At 50.2% G+C, this 18,480-nt stretch overlaps 1 protein-coding gene across 1 annotated transcript in view; it reads left to right on the top strand.

Moving 5' to 3' along the window:
• The first annotated feature begins 14,294 nt into the window (after window positions 1-14,294).
• The window catches only part of LOC136104383 (hexokinase-1), a 35,487-nt gene continuing 31,301 nt past the window's right edge, over window positions 14,295-18,480 (top strand). The window contains exon 1 of the mRNA XM_065843313.2: window positions 14,295-14,471. Within this exon, the coding sequence (XP_065699385.1) occupies window positions 14,409-14,471 (63 nt within the window). The 5' untranslated portion in view covers window positions 14,295-14,408. The remainder of the gene's footprint in view (window positions 14,472-18,480) is intronic.

Below are 18,480 nucleotides of genomic sequence, written 5' to 3'. Positions count from 1 at the left end.
TAATGTTTTCCTCCTTTTGTCAAGGAACTTAATATTTTACTTTTTTATTTAGAATGCACAGAGCTACAGAAGCCAAGGCTGGCTGTGCAGAGAGTCAGGGTTCTTTGAAACAGATAGGTTTTCCTGGTGATGAACGGTCTAAATTGGAGGGGCTGGGTATAAAAAAACCCAAACCCTTGTGTCCTGGGGCTATGTGAGCCTGGAAATAGCCTGGAACAGCTCTTTGGCATTGGCCGCTTCTCCCCTCGGCGCTCTGAAACCTTCTACTATCTGTGTAGTTTGGGGCACTTTGGGGCAAGTGCCCTGTGTGTATCTGCACAATTTGCGTCTGTGGATGAAGCGTGTCCCTGTATGGCTGGAAGGAGGTGATGTGACTTGCCCCAGGATGGCCATGTGGGTATGGTGCACTTTTATTCTAACGTCTGTTCTGCACAACTGGAATGAAAATCAGCAATAAAACAAGGCAAGTCCCATGGATCCTCGCTCTCAATTTAGAAAGAAATCCGATGTTGCTTTGCTTTTTCTTTTTAGTCTTCTTTTTGGAAATCAGATATTTACACAGAGTCAGTTACCTTCAGCTCGCAGCTGACTCCTTTTCTGCAGTACATTAGACCCACACAATAATGCTTTTTTGCATGTGCAGTTTTTTCCAGTGAGTCCGTGGGTGCTGTGGAATCCAATCACATGGACCCGAAGCTGCTCACAAGTGCCTGGCAACCCACGGCTCCTGTGGCGGTCCCCGGGGCCCAGGACACGCGTTGCTCTTTGGGCCGGTCGCTGGCGTCCTCTGAAGCTGGGCAGATCCTGCCTGGACCTGGTGCGCGTCTGCCAGGCAGGGAACAAGCAGAGGCGCTCTGGGCAGCCTGCAGTGAGGACGAGTTCGCTGCTGGGATTGTACCGGGGGCGCAGACTTCACTCGTAGTGTCCCAGGGATCCTGTAAACACACTGACACTTGAGCTGGCTCTGCAGCAGAACATCCTCCATCTGGGTAATGGTGCAGCATCGTGTTCCTGACGATGGTGACATGTGGAAACTCAAGGGCTGTTGCAGACTTACAGTCTCCCTTGCATAGATTTTAAGCTGCTGAACCAAACCCCTTTTCTGTGCATCACATGTAGTGATTTAGTTTAAAGCCCCAGCTTAAAATAAAAGTAGAGGCCTCCCATTAAATTTAACACATCATATCGTACACCGAAAAATATGTAGTACAATTGATCACATGAAACTGTCAGTCACTTCAAAATGAGATTCTTCCCAGTTTCACACCTTAGATGTGCTTTTCTGCTGCTTTTTGGATAGCTTTGTGATGCTTCGTTTCTGTTTTGTGGGTTTTGCCTCCAGTCAATATGTTTAGTACTTCCTGAATTTACTGATTTTGGTTTGATTCTTCTTGAAGACATCAACATCGTTCTTCAGATCAAGACCATATATTCGATTTGGGAAGCTGAAAGATCCTTAAATCACAAGTGTGACAGAAGCATTGCTGGGTGGATGTACTAAGGTTTGTGCTTTGCAGAAGCTCCCATCGATGGTTGCAGTTACCCTTTCATCTGAGGAGAAAAGGTGATCATAAATATGTTGGTTTGCCTGCTAGAGAGACATTTTGGAGGGTATAGGTTTGGACGGCGCTGGAGCTCGACTCCTAATCCAGACAACACGCAGCGCTAACCTGTTCCCTTTGTCACTCTGACAAGTTCAAAAGTAAATATAGGATCATGTGTAAATCCTTCAGAAATCCTGATTAGCATAATCTCCCTTCTGGGGAAGTCAATATTATATAGGATTAGCAGATTAGTGTAAACAAGTTTGAGGCTGAAATGTAGGTAATACCAAAATGAAAGTATTGTTGTGTTAGTTTGTGTTTGGTGAAATGAGCTGGCTTTTGTTTGGGGTGTCCCAGATAACACATCACCGCGGCAGGAGGTGGGAAGGGAGCAGGACAGGGAGATGTGGTGAGTGTTGTCCAGCTGTAGGTAAAGTTACAGTTTCTCTAGAAAGGACCTTCACTGCCTGGATCGTCACTGCGGGCTTATCCAGAGTGTTCGTCACACTTGTCGGGTGGGTAGCTTGTCAAGTTGTCTGTGTGTATATATACATATATATATTTATTCTATTTTTTATAATTATAAAAGCAGACTTATTCCTTTATGCGAGTATGGATGGCCTGTTGGGGTGGGAGTGGGAAGGGAGATCAGATGTTTGCTTTGTGCCAGCACCGCATCCACTTCGTAAAGCTGATGTGAACCGAGATACAAATATACCAAAAGTTAATTAACGTTTTCCCCCTTCTCATTGATCCTATCACATTGCATGTGCTGGGAGCGTGATGGGTCATGTCTGCCTGAGAGGGGAATGCCCAGATAATTTCAATGTTCTGTTTAACGTCCTCCGGATGCCAGCTCCTTACCTGCTCAGCTTTAAGCTTCTCCTGCACTGTGTCCGCAGCCCAGGCACCTCTAGAGACAGCAAGAGCTGTGTGCCGTGGAGAAAGAGAACAGAGCTGGTAAGAAACATTAAACCCGGGTTCCTGCAGAAAATCCGTGCCGCTGGCAAAAGGGATTGGCTATGGGAGAACAGACAAAGGGCTGCGGGTCTGTGCGGGGCTGAGGACCCAGATGCTGGGAAGCTCAGCAAGCGGAAGCCTGCTGGAGGAGTGAAAGGAGGTCAGTTCAGTGTTCATCCTTCCCGACTGGTTACAAAAACCCAAATCCACCAAAAACAAACTTGTATTTTTATCCAGAAAAGTGTAAGTTAAAGCCAAATAAAAAACAATCAAGTTGAAGCTATATATATATATATATATATATATATATATATGTATATATGAAACACCCCCACCCCCCCAAACCAAATCAAACCAACCAACCAAAAAACAAACACAAAGAGGTAAGAGAAGATGGAGCCTGGTTCACTGCCACTATGTTGTCTATTCTTCTTTTGTTGGGAAGGATAAAGTCTGTTTGGAAAAAGGGGAGAGGTGGTGAGGAGTATGGCACATCAGCAGTCAAAGATGCCCCATAAATCTACTGTTACATACCAGAACAACTTCGAGCCATAAGAGCAGGGAAAAGGGATGACAGCAATGCAAGGTGTGATACACGAAAATGCTGAATTACAAGGACTACTTAAAGATGTGACTGAGTGAACTGGTTCATCTTTTATTGTTTCGTGGACAGGATAAGAGGGAGGCGATGGCGATACTGCTTTACCAACATCCGTTTTCTTTGGGCTTGGAGGCAAAATGTAGCTCTCAACCTCATCCTCAGGCATTTCAGAAATACCAGGGCTCCGTTCTCAAAACCACGGGTGTTGCTGATTCTATTTACTTTTCTGGAGGGCTGGGCTTTTTTTTTTGTACTTATTTTCCTGCTCGCTATTTTGGATACTCAGCTTGCTAAGGGCTTCTGTGCACCTGGGAAGTCCCTGTTCCCGTAGCTCTGGCTTGGCCTATGCCAAACCATGCAGTGATGCTGGTCCATCTGTTCGCTGTGGGACCGGGACGGCTGCCCACGAGCCGCGGTGGAGGGCTGTTCTCAGTGTCTCAGGCTGTGTCTGTCCTCTCCTAACAAAGAGCTGGGGAGCAGGGACACGTGCAGGGGATGGGACCTGCGAGTGAGCTGAGATCCTGGGACAGCAGCCGTCTCTGGCTGCATGAAGCATAAATACAGCGTGGTTAGGGTGAAGCGGAGCGGTGGTTGGAATGTAAGTGGTTAACGGGGGGGATTAGCTGGGGATGGACAACTTCGCTGTGGAGGGAGCTCTCTGCAGGAGGAGAAAATGAATGGCATGGAGGGCAAGCCTGCGAGGGTCCGAGCAGGGGAGCAAGGAAGATGCTTTCCCAGCAGGCGTGTCCTGAATACTTCAAAGTGGAAAGTTACGGACGCTGATTTGGAAGCTGCAGCTGATTCTGGAAACAAATGGGATAAATACTGGCATGAGAAAAAAACAAGTTGAAATGCCTGAAGGGCACATGTGCTGCGGCCAGCGATTCTGCAGGAAATGCACCGAAACCAGGGAGCAGAGGAAGCCGGACGTAAACACGGTTCCCAGCGAAGCCAAACGAAGCCGTGAGCCTGAGAAGCGCCTGCGACAGCGTGCTGAGGACTTGGCGTTCCTTCCTTGGCCCTCCAGTGCAGCAGCCGAGTTCAACGTGGGCCCAGGTCCGGTGGCGCTGAGTGATTTGTGAAGGTGTTTGGCGCTCTGAGCTTGGAAATTCTGTAGAGACTTTTCTGTTGCTTTCAAGGCTGCGTGCTCAGGACAAGTGAGCTGCGGGTCTGAAGCCCGGTCTGTTAGTCTGAAATTTGAATAACTGCGTGGTCATTAAATTTGCACAAAAAGGAATTGATTCTAAAAGCAGCTGATATGTTATCACGATTAAAGCAATAGCAATGCCTTCTTTCATCACAATGAAGTTACATTGTTAGAGAGCATAATTGACATTTTTTATTGAAAGATTAAGAAGAATTTGTTTACAGCTTGCGAACAAAGAGGTTTTAATTCAACAAACTGCAACAGGAATAAGCAGCAAGTGGCATTGTCATCTGCTGGCTGGGTAGCGCTTCGCTGAAGAATGCCACGCGTAGAGAAGTATGAAGGAATTTGCAGCTCCATATCTGCCCAGTAAAGCGTGCACCACGCTGGCAAATGCCAGAAAGCTGACAGGAGAGACCTTGAGTGCAAAGAAACACAGGGCTATAGTTAATATTAGCACCTTTTGGGAAGACGCTACGGGTTTCGGAGATCAGCTTCATGCCGCCTGCTGTGCAAAGGTCAAGGTGCGGCGCTTCTGAGGATGGTTTTGCCACGGAGCCCTCGGGATAACACCTGTCAGCTCAGCTGGGTGCTAACGTAGGTATCCGGGTTCTTTTTGTTTCTCTAGGTTTAGTTCTTCATGGTCTAATGGATTTAGGAGCTAAGTGGTACTGGCGTTTCGAAGTGGCATGTTGTGATTGGGAGGGGGTGCTGTGTAAGTGTTTGGAAAGCAGATCCAAATGAAGCACCATCGTCAAACAGCTGCAGAGAGGCTCTTTAGAGGTATTTGGAATCCTGTTTGTGCTGATGGCTGTGTCTTAGTGTGCAGACTGCTCTCCAGATAAAGCCAAAGGGTATGTGAAAAAATTGGGTTTATTTGTAAGCAAATTCCTCTTTTGCACTTGGAAATCATTTGGATTTATTCTCGCAGTTCTGGTTGAGGTTGAAGGACCCCAAGCTGAACCCCGTTGTTCTGAGCATGCAGTGCTGCAGAGAGGGGCAAAGATCCACTCTCAGATGGTACTTGGGAGGGTGCTGACCCCACCGCCCAGGAGAGCGTCTGTTCCACCCTGTGCAGCCACACTGCCGTGCCGGGGAGGGGAGGGACTGGCCGGGCTGATACAGAAAGCACGAGGCCTCCTCACCTGCACCGTCCCTGCAGGTGACCTCAATTAGGAGCATCTGATATTAAGGGCAGGTGATAAAACAGCTGAGGGTATTTTCTGGGTTTTGAATGTTGACTGATCAATAGCCACAGGCTGTTGTTGCCGTTATCTGTGTAAAACAGAGATAAAACTTGTGATTAAAACATTTGTAGCAATGTCAACTGTCAGAGCGGGAGTATCTGTAACCCCGCTGGAGACTGAGGTGCCCAAGCGAGACCACGAGTCCTGCATCAGGTCCCAGACGGGGCTGCTGAACTCATGGCAGCCATCAAAGGGGCTGTGAGGGGATGAGCTGCAGTGACCCAAGATATCAGGGCTGTTGTGAGGATACTTTTGATTTGCCGAAAGTTGCATCTTCCCGCAAGGAAGGAAGGGCGAAACAAGCGGGATGGGATGCTGTTGGGATGTGTTGCTGCTGGGTCGCCCGTTTAAAGCACTGAGATGACAAGAAAAGCTCCTTGGTTTAAATAATTAAAAAGAAGCGATTCTCCATGGCCCACCTCTCGTAGCTGTGCTGTGAAGCTGGACTCGCAGGTTTACTGCCAGGAATGGCTCAGAGGGATGGAGAAACCTTTTTAATTAAAATAAGAACTTTCTTTCTGACTAATATGTGAATTTTTGAAAATTGTTTGTTTATTCCCCCTCTACTTCTGTGTGTGTGTGAAAACCTGAGACTTAAAACAGGGGTTCAGAATCTCTTGTGGGTTTGTATTTGATCTGATGTGGCGGGTTGACCTTGTCTGGCTGCCCGACAACCTCCCTGCCACTCTCTCTCCTCTTCCTCAGTGGCACTGGGGAGAAAACAGGAGGGAGAAGCTGGTGGGTGAAGATGAGGACAGGAGATCACTCACTGGTCACCATCACAGGCAAAACAGGCTCCACTTTGGGAGTCAAAATAGATTCGGATGGTAAGAAACAAAGGCAAAATTAAAACGCCACCTTAGGGTTATTAATGTGCACCAGTGCAGATACCGGCCCCACTGCAGCCTCCCATGGGCACTCGGGAAGACCCAAATGAGCCAGAGTGGATTGAGGGATGAAATGCTGGAGTGGGGAGAGAGGAGGACCCCAAACAGGCCACACAGACGCCCCGGGCCTGGCCTCATTGGGTTTCTGATCGTTCTCTAAACTGTCTTGTGATGACAGCTTGTAAAATTGCAGGAGCCAACATCTTCCCCAGAGGCACTGTTTTCATCTGCCCCTATTCTCAGCGAGGCAGATCAGAACTTGGGCCAGAAAAAGGAGTCACCGGATTATCGCAGAGCAGCTCAAAATCTGCAGTCGCTCCTGGGTGACGCTCAGCATCAGTGACTGTCTTCTTGTACTGATTACTTAATGGGAATATTTTGTATTTTTAAGGTTTGGTGGCTTCTTCTAGTTAGGATAACAAACCTTTAGGAGGACTCAGGTGCTTTACCACGCAGTGTTTTCTTGCTGAGCCCCCTTTCCTGTGTGTGGCAGGAATCCCAGGGCACCGCTGTATCTTGGAGCCATTCAAAATCTAGAGCTCTGCCCACACATTCCCCATTATTCTGAGTCACGCTCGTGGTCCACAGCCTGTATGTCCCCATTTTCCCTCTCCTTTGTGGGATGCTGTGGGTCTGCGGCTGCTGTGTCCCAGCTGCTAGGTGGATTTTTAAGAGAGACCTGTCTGTGGGGTGTGTGGCTTTCAAAGACACCCTGAGGCTGGGAGGGGGAGATGTGAGGACCTACAGCTCTGCCTCTGTTCCTGTTGACAGCCCCGTGCGATGACGATGTGACATGGCAAGAGGTGCTATGGCTGTGTGGAAAGAGCCAAACGCCCTGGACATGCCCGGCTGCTGCTGCTCCCTGCTGTGCAAAGTGAGTACCTGCTTTGCACCCCTCTGGGCCAAAATGGGGGGGTCATTAACCTAATTTTGAGGAGAGCTCCGTAGCACGAGGATATTAACCTGGCCTGCACGGGGGGCACTTACACTGGGTCTTGCTGGAAAAGGAGCATGAACCAAAAGCCTCTTCAATTAATGTCTGCACCCCCGTGGCTTGGGAACTAGTGATGCAAACTGATTTTTGCGATCATCAAATGCTGGATCAAGGAGAAAGGTGTATACTTAGTGGAAAATGGCCTCTTAGCCTAGGTTGAGAGCTATCGCCGTGTTTTGTGTTAGCGGAGAGCTAAAAGAGTGGCAGGTCCCGTTCTTTATGCTGAAAGTACATGCTCTTCATCACAGTTTTACTCTCACATAGCACAGATTAGTAGTTTAAAGGCACCAATTTGGGCTCTGCCGTTCAGACCTCTTGGGACAGTGCACAGCAGCGCGCAGACACTGGCTGCTGGCCAGAGGCGGACTGCGGTTCATGGGGATGGGGGACTGACTGGGTTTGTAAGTCTTTCCCGCACAGTGACTGTGCTGGAGCTGAACTTGGACAAACGAGATCTGTGGTCTGTGAGGAGCTGACAGCAGGTTGGGAAAGCTGTCTCTGTATAGTACACCAAGTTAGGTTATATTTTCATTTATTTAAATAGTTGTAACTGCCTCATCGCTTCAGTGAATTTCTGGTTATGCAGACATCCTTTGATTGGTGTTGAACTGCCTCTTCTCAAGAGGAAAGGTTTGAATCGAATGACTGCAAATACTATAAATTTAGCCCTTCACTTCTGAAATTTCAAACCAGTTTGCACTCTATATTTTGCCCTTTCTTTTGGTGACATTTCTTTTAACATGTTTTACTAGCATTGGAGATTTAGTGGAGTATCAGAAATCCACATTTGTGCCCATTTCAGTTTGTTGCAGGCAAGAGATGTCCTATGAAATGAAAAAATCCTTCACCTCTGGGCCAGGAACGGGAACTTATTGACACTAAGTTCATCACCATAACACCACCACGCTTCTATTGCCATATAAACTGAGTTTGTTGATATGCTTATGTGTACATATAAATATATGTGTGGGTATGGTCTATTTTACGTGTACATGATCTGCAATAATAATGGGTATGGTCTGTTTTACGTGTACATGATCTGCAATAATAATGTACTACCAATGCACTAGAAAAACTGGTTGCTTGATGTGGCAGTTCTCACCTCAGAGGAAAAGACCATTAAACTACTGCAGGGCCCCAAGGTGAGTCAGAAAATGGGATGGTAATTGCTTTCCTTTGCAGACATGTAAAATGGGCTGTAATCGTGGCACTGGGGAGACAGAAGCTGCTGTGGTGGATACCCGGCACGAGAGGGAAAGGACAAAGAGATGGGTTGGGGTGGACTGTGCTTTTATTTTGTGTTTAGTGTGTAAGGAAAGAGCAAAATGAGTGGATTTGCACGCAAGGTGCCCAGGAATGTAAGCAGGCTGGGTCTGTGCTGGAAAACCACAGTCAGCTGGAAAACCTCTGACTTAAGTCGTTGTAACTCGCATTAATATAAGACCCAGCATTTTGCACAGACAGGAATGCGTTGTGTTCTGCCTTGGCTGCTAACTCGACATCGCTTTGACCACACGTGTCCTTGGCTGGGCGGACGGGTGGCGGCAGCACGGCTGTTGGCAGTGTGCGTGGACACGGGCTTGTGCCTGCACTGCCCAGAGCCGTCGCTGAGCCGGACATGTTATCACGGCTGGGGACTCTTCTCGGGGGGGGATGCCCGTCATCATCTGCAAAGCCTTTTAGCACAGCAAGGGGTTCACTTTCTATGCTGGGAATGAAACCAGCTCCCTGGTTTATCTGTCAGCCCAGCAGCAAAAGGGCCTGTCTCTACCAGTTAGTGCCTGTGCTGCTTTTGAGGACGCCAGCAGCACAAGGGAGACCGTGCTGTGAGGAAGGTGCCCCTTTGCCAGAACTGCTGCGTGTTGGAGCTGTTGCGCACACTGCAATAGGGAATGAATCCAGTGTGGGACAGTATTTGGGCTTTCAAGTTGTTTCTATACATTACAAAGTACCAGAAAACAGGTTCCTCTCCATACAGCAGGGAAATGCCTCCTAGTCCCACTTTACCTGCGGGCAGCAGGGGAGGCTTGGACACAAACAGAGCTACTCATCCTCCCCGCGAGCCGTGACCCTCCAGCTGTGCTGCCCACAGTGTCCTCTCAGGTGCACTGAAGTTTTTTCTGTCTTAAAACAACGCACAAGAAACCACTAAAGATCACAGGATTTTTAGCAGCCTCCTCAGCTGCACAGAGTAGCTCTGCTGTGCGATGCAGAGGTTAAGTCTGGTGGCGGTGTGATTCCAGGGAGCTGTTTCATCTTTTCCCCCACATATATGAGGGTTCGGATAGGGAGTTCTTTGCAGTGTAGCTCATGCAGACCCAGCTTTTGGAACTATCGGTTAACTAAAGATGGAGTAATTGGGTTTGCCCCCAATTCAATGAAGCTTGCTGTCACCATGAGGTTTGAAAAGAGATCGTCAGCCTACATAGCGGGGCTTCATCGTAGGCCTTGGGGTTTGGACTTGTGTTTCTCTGCTTTCTGGTACTGTGGAGAGGTCATGTTCTCTGCATCCCTCTGATGCTGAAGAACAGCGACTACTTGAAAGAAATAAACGCAAACACAGCTGCCTGGTGTTTAGATGTGGGGAGCTGAGACAGGGAGCATCTCTGTCTGCCCCAGGAGCCTCTGTTCCCATGTGAACCAGTGGACAACGCTCCTCCTTTTCTGGCTTGGCTTCCTTCTCCACTCTCATCATGGCCACAGTCTGGACATGGCTGTTTGTGATCCCTAGTTGTGCGGTACGCAGCTTTCAGGTGTCGCTGCGCTGTCTTTGGAGGTCTCCAGGATTTCAGTCTTGAAAGCCATAGCCCTGTGTAGTGTCATTTTGCCCTCAGACGCTCAGCTCAGTGAATGGTGCTAAATGGCACTAAAATCCTTCAAAACGGCCTTTATTAAAAAGCAGCTCCCCCTCTCCCTGGAGCAACTCCAACAAAACAGGGCAGATCCCTTGTCAGCCTTGGTGCCTATAGCAGGGCTGGGTATTGCCCTCCTGGGAGGCAGAGGACAAGTGTGTGGGACATTTCCTGTGTTATCCCCAACATTGCACCCAGTCTGTGCCCTGTCCCCTGCGCGGGGACCTGCCGAGGACGGTGTTGTGGGTGCAGGCCTGTGTGTGCTGTGCCACTGCTGGCTGCTGCTGCTCTGTGCGGCCTTTTCCGAGTGTGGAATGAGCTCCCCTCGAGGCATTCCTGGCTATTTTATCTTCTCCATAGGGGAAACGTGAGATGAGGCATTCCGGCCGGCTATACGGCACTGCTGCTTGCTGAGCCTGCTGGCAAGGGGAAATCGCATGATGCATTTAACCTCGGTTGGCTGAATTGCTTATCAAATCGATAGCTCTGCTGCTTTTAGATTTTCTTAGTGGCTTCTGCACCAAGTTGGGCACAAATGAGCAGTGATTTCTTTTGCAAACACGTAGTTTCCTACCCTGAAAAGGGAGCTTCAAAGGCTACTTAAAAATTCCCTTGTTAGAGCTGCTGTCACCAACTGGGAACTTACTGTTTCTCAGTGATGGCGTTTTCTTTTACTTTGCTCTAAGTATTGTGAAAGGAAAATGCCATGTGGGGAAAAGTGGACTGGTCATTTTCCAGACACTTAAAAGCAAGAATAACAGAATAACCATCCCAAGAATAATTACACCTTCGTTGTCTCTTTACAAAAGTAGAAAGCATCTAGCGGCTGTATACACCAAAACTACCTGATGGACATGGTTAAAACCAAAATTCCCTCATTGTACAGGAGTCAAATCTGAACACAGACTTGTATAGAGCAGCAATCATATAATGAAGAAATAGACAAAGCAGGAAAAAACACACCCAGGAGACCTGATGCACCAAATTACTGCAGTCACTTTAAACACTTCAGTACAGCTAAACCAGGACAATAAGATTAGAGCACAATCAAAACAGTTGTACATCGTCGGGTGTCACGTTCAGCCTCCAGTAATTTGTCTTAAAGGACGGTGGCTTTCAAAATAGCCTGCTGGCTGCCTGGCAGTGTCCATTAGGTGCTGGTAATTAATTGGCTGCTGAATTGATCCCTTCCAGTAAAGCAGAAGGGAAAACCCAGGGTTAGATGGAAGGAGAGACTTGCCGAGATGAAGAGCTGGTTGGTTGTGCTGGGCAGGCTGTGCTGTGCTAGGCAGGCTGTGCAGCCCCTCACTGCTGGCCCGGCAGTGCACAGAGATCTCACAAATGGTTTGGGTGTCCGTAGGGATATTTAGCCGCCCTTCCAGCTCTCTGGTAGGAAGAAAGCTCATTCACCTGGTGCTGGTTACACCATTGAAGCTGGCCATGTGCTCTTACTTGTCCTTGCAAGGAGCCATTTAAAAATACTAGAGGTTTACACACTGTGGCTGTTTTGCCTTGATGGACTGTCACTTTTTCTCTAATGGTTTTTAGGTTGTAGAGCTCATTTTTCTTTTTCTCCTGAATGCCACGTGCAGCAACTGAAGACAAACCAGATTATTTGCGATATTTCTTTAACTGTTGCATGAACCACCTCCTGTTTAAGTGTATGATTTATGTGGGGCTTTGTAATGTGGCTGGGTTTTATTTTCATCGCACAGAACCAAGAGGGCTTCAGAGTAGTCATGTTTTGAACCTCTTGCGTTTGGTAGCTTAAAAAGAACCTGACCAGTTGTTTCTGGTGAGTTTGAAATATGCTGTAATACAAATGGTCGGTGGAGCCAAAAGCCACCTCAAAGATCTGTGACATTTTCAGTTCACTTCTAAGTCACCATTTTGGCAGATGAAGAAAACAAACTTGTTGTCCTCTTGCACATTCTTAAGACAGGTGTCATGTTAAAGTCCATTCTTATTCATAAGACCATTCTTATTCACTTTGGATATCTTGGAGTTCCCAAGCTTTTATCTGGCCCATTCAAATTCCTTGAGAGCCAGAGGAGATGGTTTGAATTGCTTCAGTTCAGTCAAAGATGAGTTGAAGAAAGCGTGAGCCTGTTTCCAAGCATTTTAAGAGTGAGCATTCCCACAGCTGAGTGCTTCTGTATTCGGGTGGTGTTCAGGTGTCTGAGCGGGAGCAAATAGAGAGTGGGGCTTGTAGCCTGGGGCAGGGGCAGCTCCACAAACACAGCCTGCAGGGGCTGAGCGGTGCCAGCCTGCGTTCACACTGGACAGAGGGCAAATGTCAATGCAGGTGTGCACATAGTGACTCTGCTTTTACATTTTCACCTGGGCCGCTGCGGGACAGCTCTTTGGCGAGGACATCTCTGGTGCTCAGGATGCCATTGGCCACGCTGGGGAACGGGAACAAGGGTGGTTTTCGGTGTGGAGTGGAAGGTCTGCCATCTCCTGGGAGTGGTGGCTGATGGTGCTGGGGGATCTGGGGATCCAGGTTCAGCTCAGGAGCCTCAGGGCTTGTCAATGGGAAGTGGTTTGGCAAGATATTTCCAGGAGGAGAACAGTGAATAACTCTAGTGTTTGATAAAGGTGATTCAGACTGGACTGAGAGCAGAAAAAGGCTGCTAAACCAGCCTGGGCTTTTTAGGGTAAAGGGACCAAAAAAGAGCTAGATCTGTCTTACCTAGTGAAGCAAAAGCTGAGGATGCATATGGTTACTTCCCTCTGTATTTACAGAAAGTGAACATCCGAGAGTGAGGAGAGCAATTTCAGCTGAAAGATAAGGTTTAGCAGGTGACGGATGGAAAACAGGAGCAAGCCTGGGCTGGGAATTAAAGCAGTTTTTAACTGGCAGAATAGGAAGGGCATGGCTGAACAGTGAATTATGTCCGAGTGAGAGCTCGGCCGGGCTGTGTAAGGGATGGGGTGACGTTGCCGGACGCTGCGGGGATGGTGTCGCTCAGCCCCACGTTTCTGTAGCCCACGAGCTGCAGCTGCGCCTGGTCACAGGGCAATGCTGCGGGGGGGGCGCAGGCGCGTTAGCTCGTTAGTTTGCCAAACAAACCGGCAGGAGTAACACATGCAGAGCAATGAAACGCTGGATGGAAATCTCACTGAGAATGAGCTTAACGCTAATGTGGTGAGGTGGAGAAGGAAATCCTGCCCAGCCGCCTGCAGTGATGAGGGCAGTCTAAAGGAGGATGTTCCTGCCGAAGCAGCTCTTAATTTTGCCCGGTGCAACCATTTAATTGAAGTAGCACTGGAAAGGAAGCTGGAAATTCCAGAAACGGGTTTTTAATCACTTGGACTTTGATAAGACAGTCTATACAAATCACGCCTCCAGCATCACTGCTGTTTGCATGGATGTGTGCTCCTGTCCCCGTGGATGGACGGGGTGCGGGCACACACCCCGTGGGCTGCCAGCATCTGCGTTTGGCCTCCAGGTCTCGGAGGGGCACTGTGTCTCTCTGTTTCTGTGCGCGGGGGCTTTCAGAGGCTCTGCAGCGGTGCGCGCCTCCTTGGGCGCTGGAGAATGCACCTCAATGTGGCAAAAATGTGTGCAGCACCCAGGGAGGAGAGGTCCTGTCCGCCAGTCTGTTTGATGTGGGGATCTTGTGGGTGGAATATGAATGTGGAATCCCCCAAATACAACTGTGGTAGCAATCGTCTGCTTTGGGGGGGGCTCCCCGCATGGCTCCCAGCGGCTCAGCCGCCAGCCCGGTGGCTCCAGGCTGGGTCGCGCTCCCTCTGGCAGGGGATGCTCAGTGTAAGCGGAGGTTCCCACGGTTTTGCTGGTTTCTCAAAGATTTCTGATTGCAGAGGCTTTTCTGGAAACACCTTTGGTTTGGTGTTTTGTTGTTGTTTGTTTTGTGTGTGCTGCTCCCGTACCGCAGCAGAGCTCGGGGCAGCCTCCAGCAGGCTGTCTGGAGTACCCTTTTGGGTGCGGTAGCGCACTGCCCTCCTCTTCCTCCTCCTCCCCGCTCCGCCAGCCAGAAATCACATCGAGACGGCTTCGTGCCGCCACGTCCGAGCGGGGCTGCGGGCGGGGCTGGCCCGGAGGAGGAGGAGGAGGAGGAAGGGGAGGCGCTGCGAGCGGCGCGGCCATCCCCGGCCATCCCCGGCCGCCGCATCGCTGCGTGCGCGGAGCTGCCCGCTGCAGCCGCCAGGATGATCGCCGCCCAGCTCCTGGCCTACTACTTCACGGAGCTAAAGGAGGACCAGGTCAAAAAGGTAGATGGAAATCACGCAGTGAAAGGCTGCGTCACCCGCCACATCTCCCCCAGTTTTATTTTTTTTAATTTTTATTTTTCCTGTTGGTTTTGTTTCTTTGTCCCCATAGCTGTGGGGGCAACGGGGATAAACCCGTTTTTGAGACCAGCCAGACGGGCCCCTTCAAAGCATCCCGGTGGCGAGCGGGGCAGAGGCCGCCGGGCGCGGGCGATGCTGCGGGTCAGATCGCGGGATGGAGCTGGTCGGAGCGGGGCGGGAGCTGGGGGCTTTGCCAGTGGAGTGGTGCTGGTGGCCTTCCGCGGTTTTCATAGGCACCAGCATCCCTGCAGGGAAGACTTCTTCCCCAAGGAGCCTGTGGGCATCTGGCACTCCAGCAGCGGGTGACGAAGGTGATGAGCAGGTAGTTTTTACATGCTTTGAATTTGTGTGTTGCTGCAGCTTCTGAATTACAGGAAGTGGTTGTCAGTTGTGCTTAAAAAGAGGTATTTCTGTGAGCCTCTTTTCCTTTAGCATTAGGTGACTGCTGCTGTGTGGTAGTCAGAGCCCTGGGATTTAGCACTGCCGCACAGAAATGGGTGCAGAGCACAGGATAAATAAAAACATGGCAGTTATGTCCCGGCTGAGCATATTGCTGAGCTGTAGGGAGCCGAGAGCTTGGGGCTACGGATGTGGGGACACCAGTTGGGAAAATAATTGCAAATATGACAGGGCCGGGCTGACGTCAGTAGCAGAGCTTCCCCGCTGCCTTCTCCTGCGGCCGTGCTGAGTGACCCACCGGGGCGTGTGGCCGAGCGCCTGCTCAAGGCATCCCTAAGATATTTTTGGGACGCCTCAGTGACAGCATTTGCAGGGTTGATTTGTAGTGGTCTTGGGGCTTGTCCCGGTGGGAAGAGAGCACCATTCCCTTTGGGCTTCTGGCTGTGCCTGGGGAGACCTCCGCGCCTGCGTGCCCTGCTTGAGACGTACTGTGCCCGCTCTGCTGGATAAATCCTGAGGCAGCACCCCATATTTTCCACATCTTCTTCTGTGGTTTAGGTATTTTACTTTTCCACCCAGCAGCTCTCACAAGGAGCTGGAAGCTGTGCGCAGCCTGCAGCTCTCTACATCTCCTGGCCCTGTGTTTGCAGCTCTCCCTTTTCCCCAGGCCCCTTATTTTCCCTTTCCCGGGGAATTTGTAAGTGCCGCTGGCACCAGGCATGCATGCCCGGGTAAGGCCTTCTCTGTCTCACTGGGCCTGTTATATTTAGCAACCTAAGATAAGCGCAAGGGTGCGCGCTGGCGGGGGAGCAGCAGAAAGCCTGCGTGGGGAGGGCGCTGGGAGCAGGCGGGCAAGGGGGCTGTTGCCGGGGTTATTTATCGCAGGCTGGTTTGGCACTGTGAGGCTGCTATTGTCTGACAGCACAGGAAATCATTAGACCAGGGAGCTGCAAAGCATTTTTATGGATCCATCTGGTTTTGTCTGAAAAAGAAATTAAAAAATAAAAAAATCCAATTAAAAAGAGAAAAACGGGCTACTGGTGTTGGACGACGTAAGACATCTTTTCCTGTTTATGTCCTTTTGGAACAGATATGGAGCCTTCTCGCTTCTGGCTGTCCTGTAGGGCCCTGCATCCCCTGGGAGCCCGTGGCTCCGTTCCTGGGTACCCCCAGGACAAAGGGGGCTTTGCTCCATCTCGCCGTGCTGCTGGCGAGGCTGGCGCTGCATCTCGGCATGCAGCTTGCGGAATACGTGCCTGCATGGCTGTGAGTCAGGTCCCTCCCTCTCCTCTGCTTCCGGAAGGGCAGCACTCGCTGCTGGCCTGTGCTTGTGACCGGGGGCGTCCGAACAGGGCGCTGCCCCCGCTTGCTGCTCCGCCCCGGGGGCTCCTGGCTGCTCCTCCGTCTCGCTTGTCCATGGCAGCGACCAGCTCGACATGGGGTGGCACAGGTGGCAGGTCACCTTGAGGATGCTGCTGTGGGTCACAGGAGGGGTGTGAAAGGGTTAAAAGGACTGGCGAGGTGCATTTGGGAATGGATTTGTTAAAGGAATCTCCACTGCACCGGGGCTGGACATGCTTCTTCCCTTGCAATCCCGGGTTTTCCTGCATTTTTGGGCTGGCGGTAATGCTTAGCGCAGCCTTTCTGTAGTGGGATCCCTGCTGAGGGGCACAGATTGGACTGCTGGTTTCCGGCCCTCGGGATACCCTAAGAACCAGTGTGTGCTGCTTCCATACTGGTTTTGCTGGATTTTAGACACTCCCTGCAGTTTCAGTGTCATTTTTTTCCCCACTTTGCAGTTTCTGGAACGTTTTTCCGGCTGAGTCGTGGTGAGCGGGAGGAAGAGGCAGGGTGGACGTGTGGTGTCGAACATGTGGGTGGTTCATCACACGTTGGGAGCCCCATGGTCCAGCACTCCTGCAAGGAGGCATTTTGCCGTGAAACCACGCGTGTGTGCGCTTGCACGTGACCCTGCTGTGCAGAAGTAAGCTGGTCATGTACAGTGCCCTGTACGACATCAGTAGGCATGTAGTTTTACTCCAAGCAGGATAAATTATCCAGATGTTTTTCAAAACATCTGTTCCCTGAATGTTTGTGATCTTCCAGGGGCAGCTGGAGCTGAGCATCCTTGCGGTGAGAGGACGTTGCCCAACCCGAACCGAGGCCCCAGCTTCTCTAACAGGCTGACTCCCGTCGCAGGGACGCGGGTGTCGCGGGGCATCCCTGGCACTTGTGCCGCTGGCCTGTTTGCAGAGCCTTTGTACAGCTGCCTTTGAGCACCTTTGTTTCCAGCAGGTTTGTACCTGCAGTAGCTGGCTCCAGCAAAAGGAACCTATAGGTGTTGCCTGCTTTCTGTCTGTCAGGGAACAGTATCTTTTTGTCCTGTGACCTGACCAGGGAACAAAAAATCTTGAAACCCAAAAGTGACATTTAAATGTAATTTAACCTTGAAAAGAACGTCCTGGAATGGGGTGTGAAATACAGCAACCGACATCAAAAAAAGCCCTTGTAGAGTTGACTTGCCAGTATAAAGGCATTTTAGGAACCAATCTGATAAATCATAAGTAAGCACAAAGAGTTCCAGGGTGTCTAAGGCACTTGTTTTAACACGCCTTGGCTCCTGCTGAACCTCCCTGATGCCGAAAGGAGTGCAGACTATGATTAGCTCTGCAGAAAAATGTTTACGTGCTGAAGGGTTTTCATGCAAAGGCTCTGTCAGGAAAATGGACTCTAATGGTTTCTGAAGCTGTTGTGGGAGTGCTCTGTGCTTGGACACCACTGACTGTTGTCAGTGTCCAGGGAATGAAGCGACGTGTTTAAGGAACGGCCCTTTGTACGGCCCGTGTCATTATGCGCTGATAATTACTCACAACTTCCCGTGGAGGCTGCTGGAATTTCAGAAACTTCTTGTACGCAAGTGCAAAAAGAGTTTTTCCTATGCGACCAAGAAAAAATAGGTGCATATGGCTTGGATTATGACATCCTGTTTAAAAAAAATCGCTCACAGATTCTATCTAGCTGGGTTTTTAAGGAAAAAAAAGAGAAGGAAGCGATTGATGTCTTGGAGGGTCCTGCAGTGTCACTGGGAAGATGCCCTTCCTGGGGGGTGGCTCCGAGATGACAGCTGAATGAAGGAGTGTTTTCTGCTCCTTGCCCACACAGCCACCTGCCTGAAATGGCTCCTGCTGTGTGTCATCCCCCCGGGAAGAGCTGCCACCCGCCCGTCCCCCCGAGCCTCGGCAGGGCTGGGTGTCCTGCCGGGTGTCCGCCCGTCCCTGTCCCTGCTGACCCCTCCGCTGCTTCCCTTTGGATAGGCTGAGATTTGCTTTCTGATCGGCTTTTATTGCAGGCAGAGCAGGGTGTTATTAAACCTCCATCCCATAATCCAGCATCCAGCCCTCCCTCCTCCCCCCTAGTAATTTATGGCTGTTTGCTGAGGTTTCTCCCTCAGAGCACAGCCTGTCACCAGCACAGGGCAGCAGCGCTTTTTCCCTTTCAGCTGTGCCGGCCTTTTTCCCGCATGGAGAAAAAG

The sequence above is a fragment of the Patagioenas fasciata genome, chromosome 8 (assembly GCF_037038585.1).
Source record: "Patagioenas fasciata isolate bPatFas1 chromosome 8, bPatFas1.hap1, whole genome shotgun sequence".
Classification (NCBI taxonomy): Eukaryota; Metazoa; Chordata; class Aves; order Columbiformes; family Columbidae; genus Patagioenas; species Patagioenas fasciata.
Note: the sequence above shows the minus strand (reverse complement) of the source record. Positions and strands in the feature narration are given on the sequence as shown.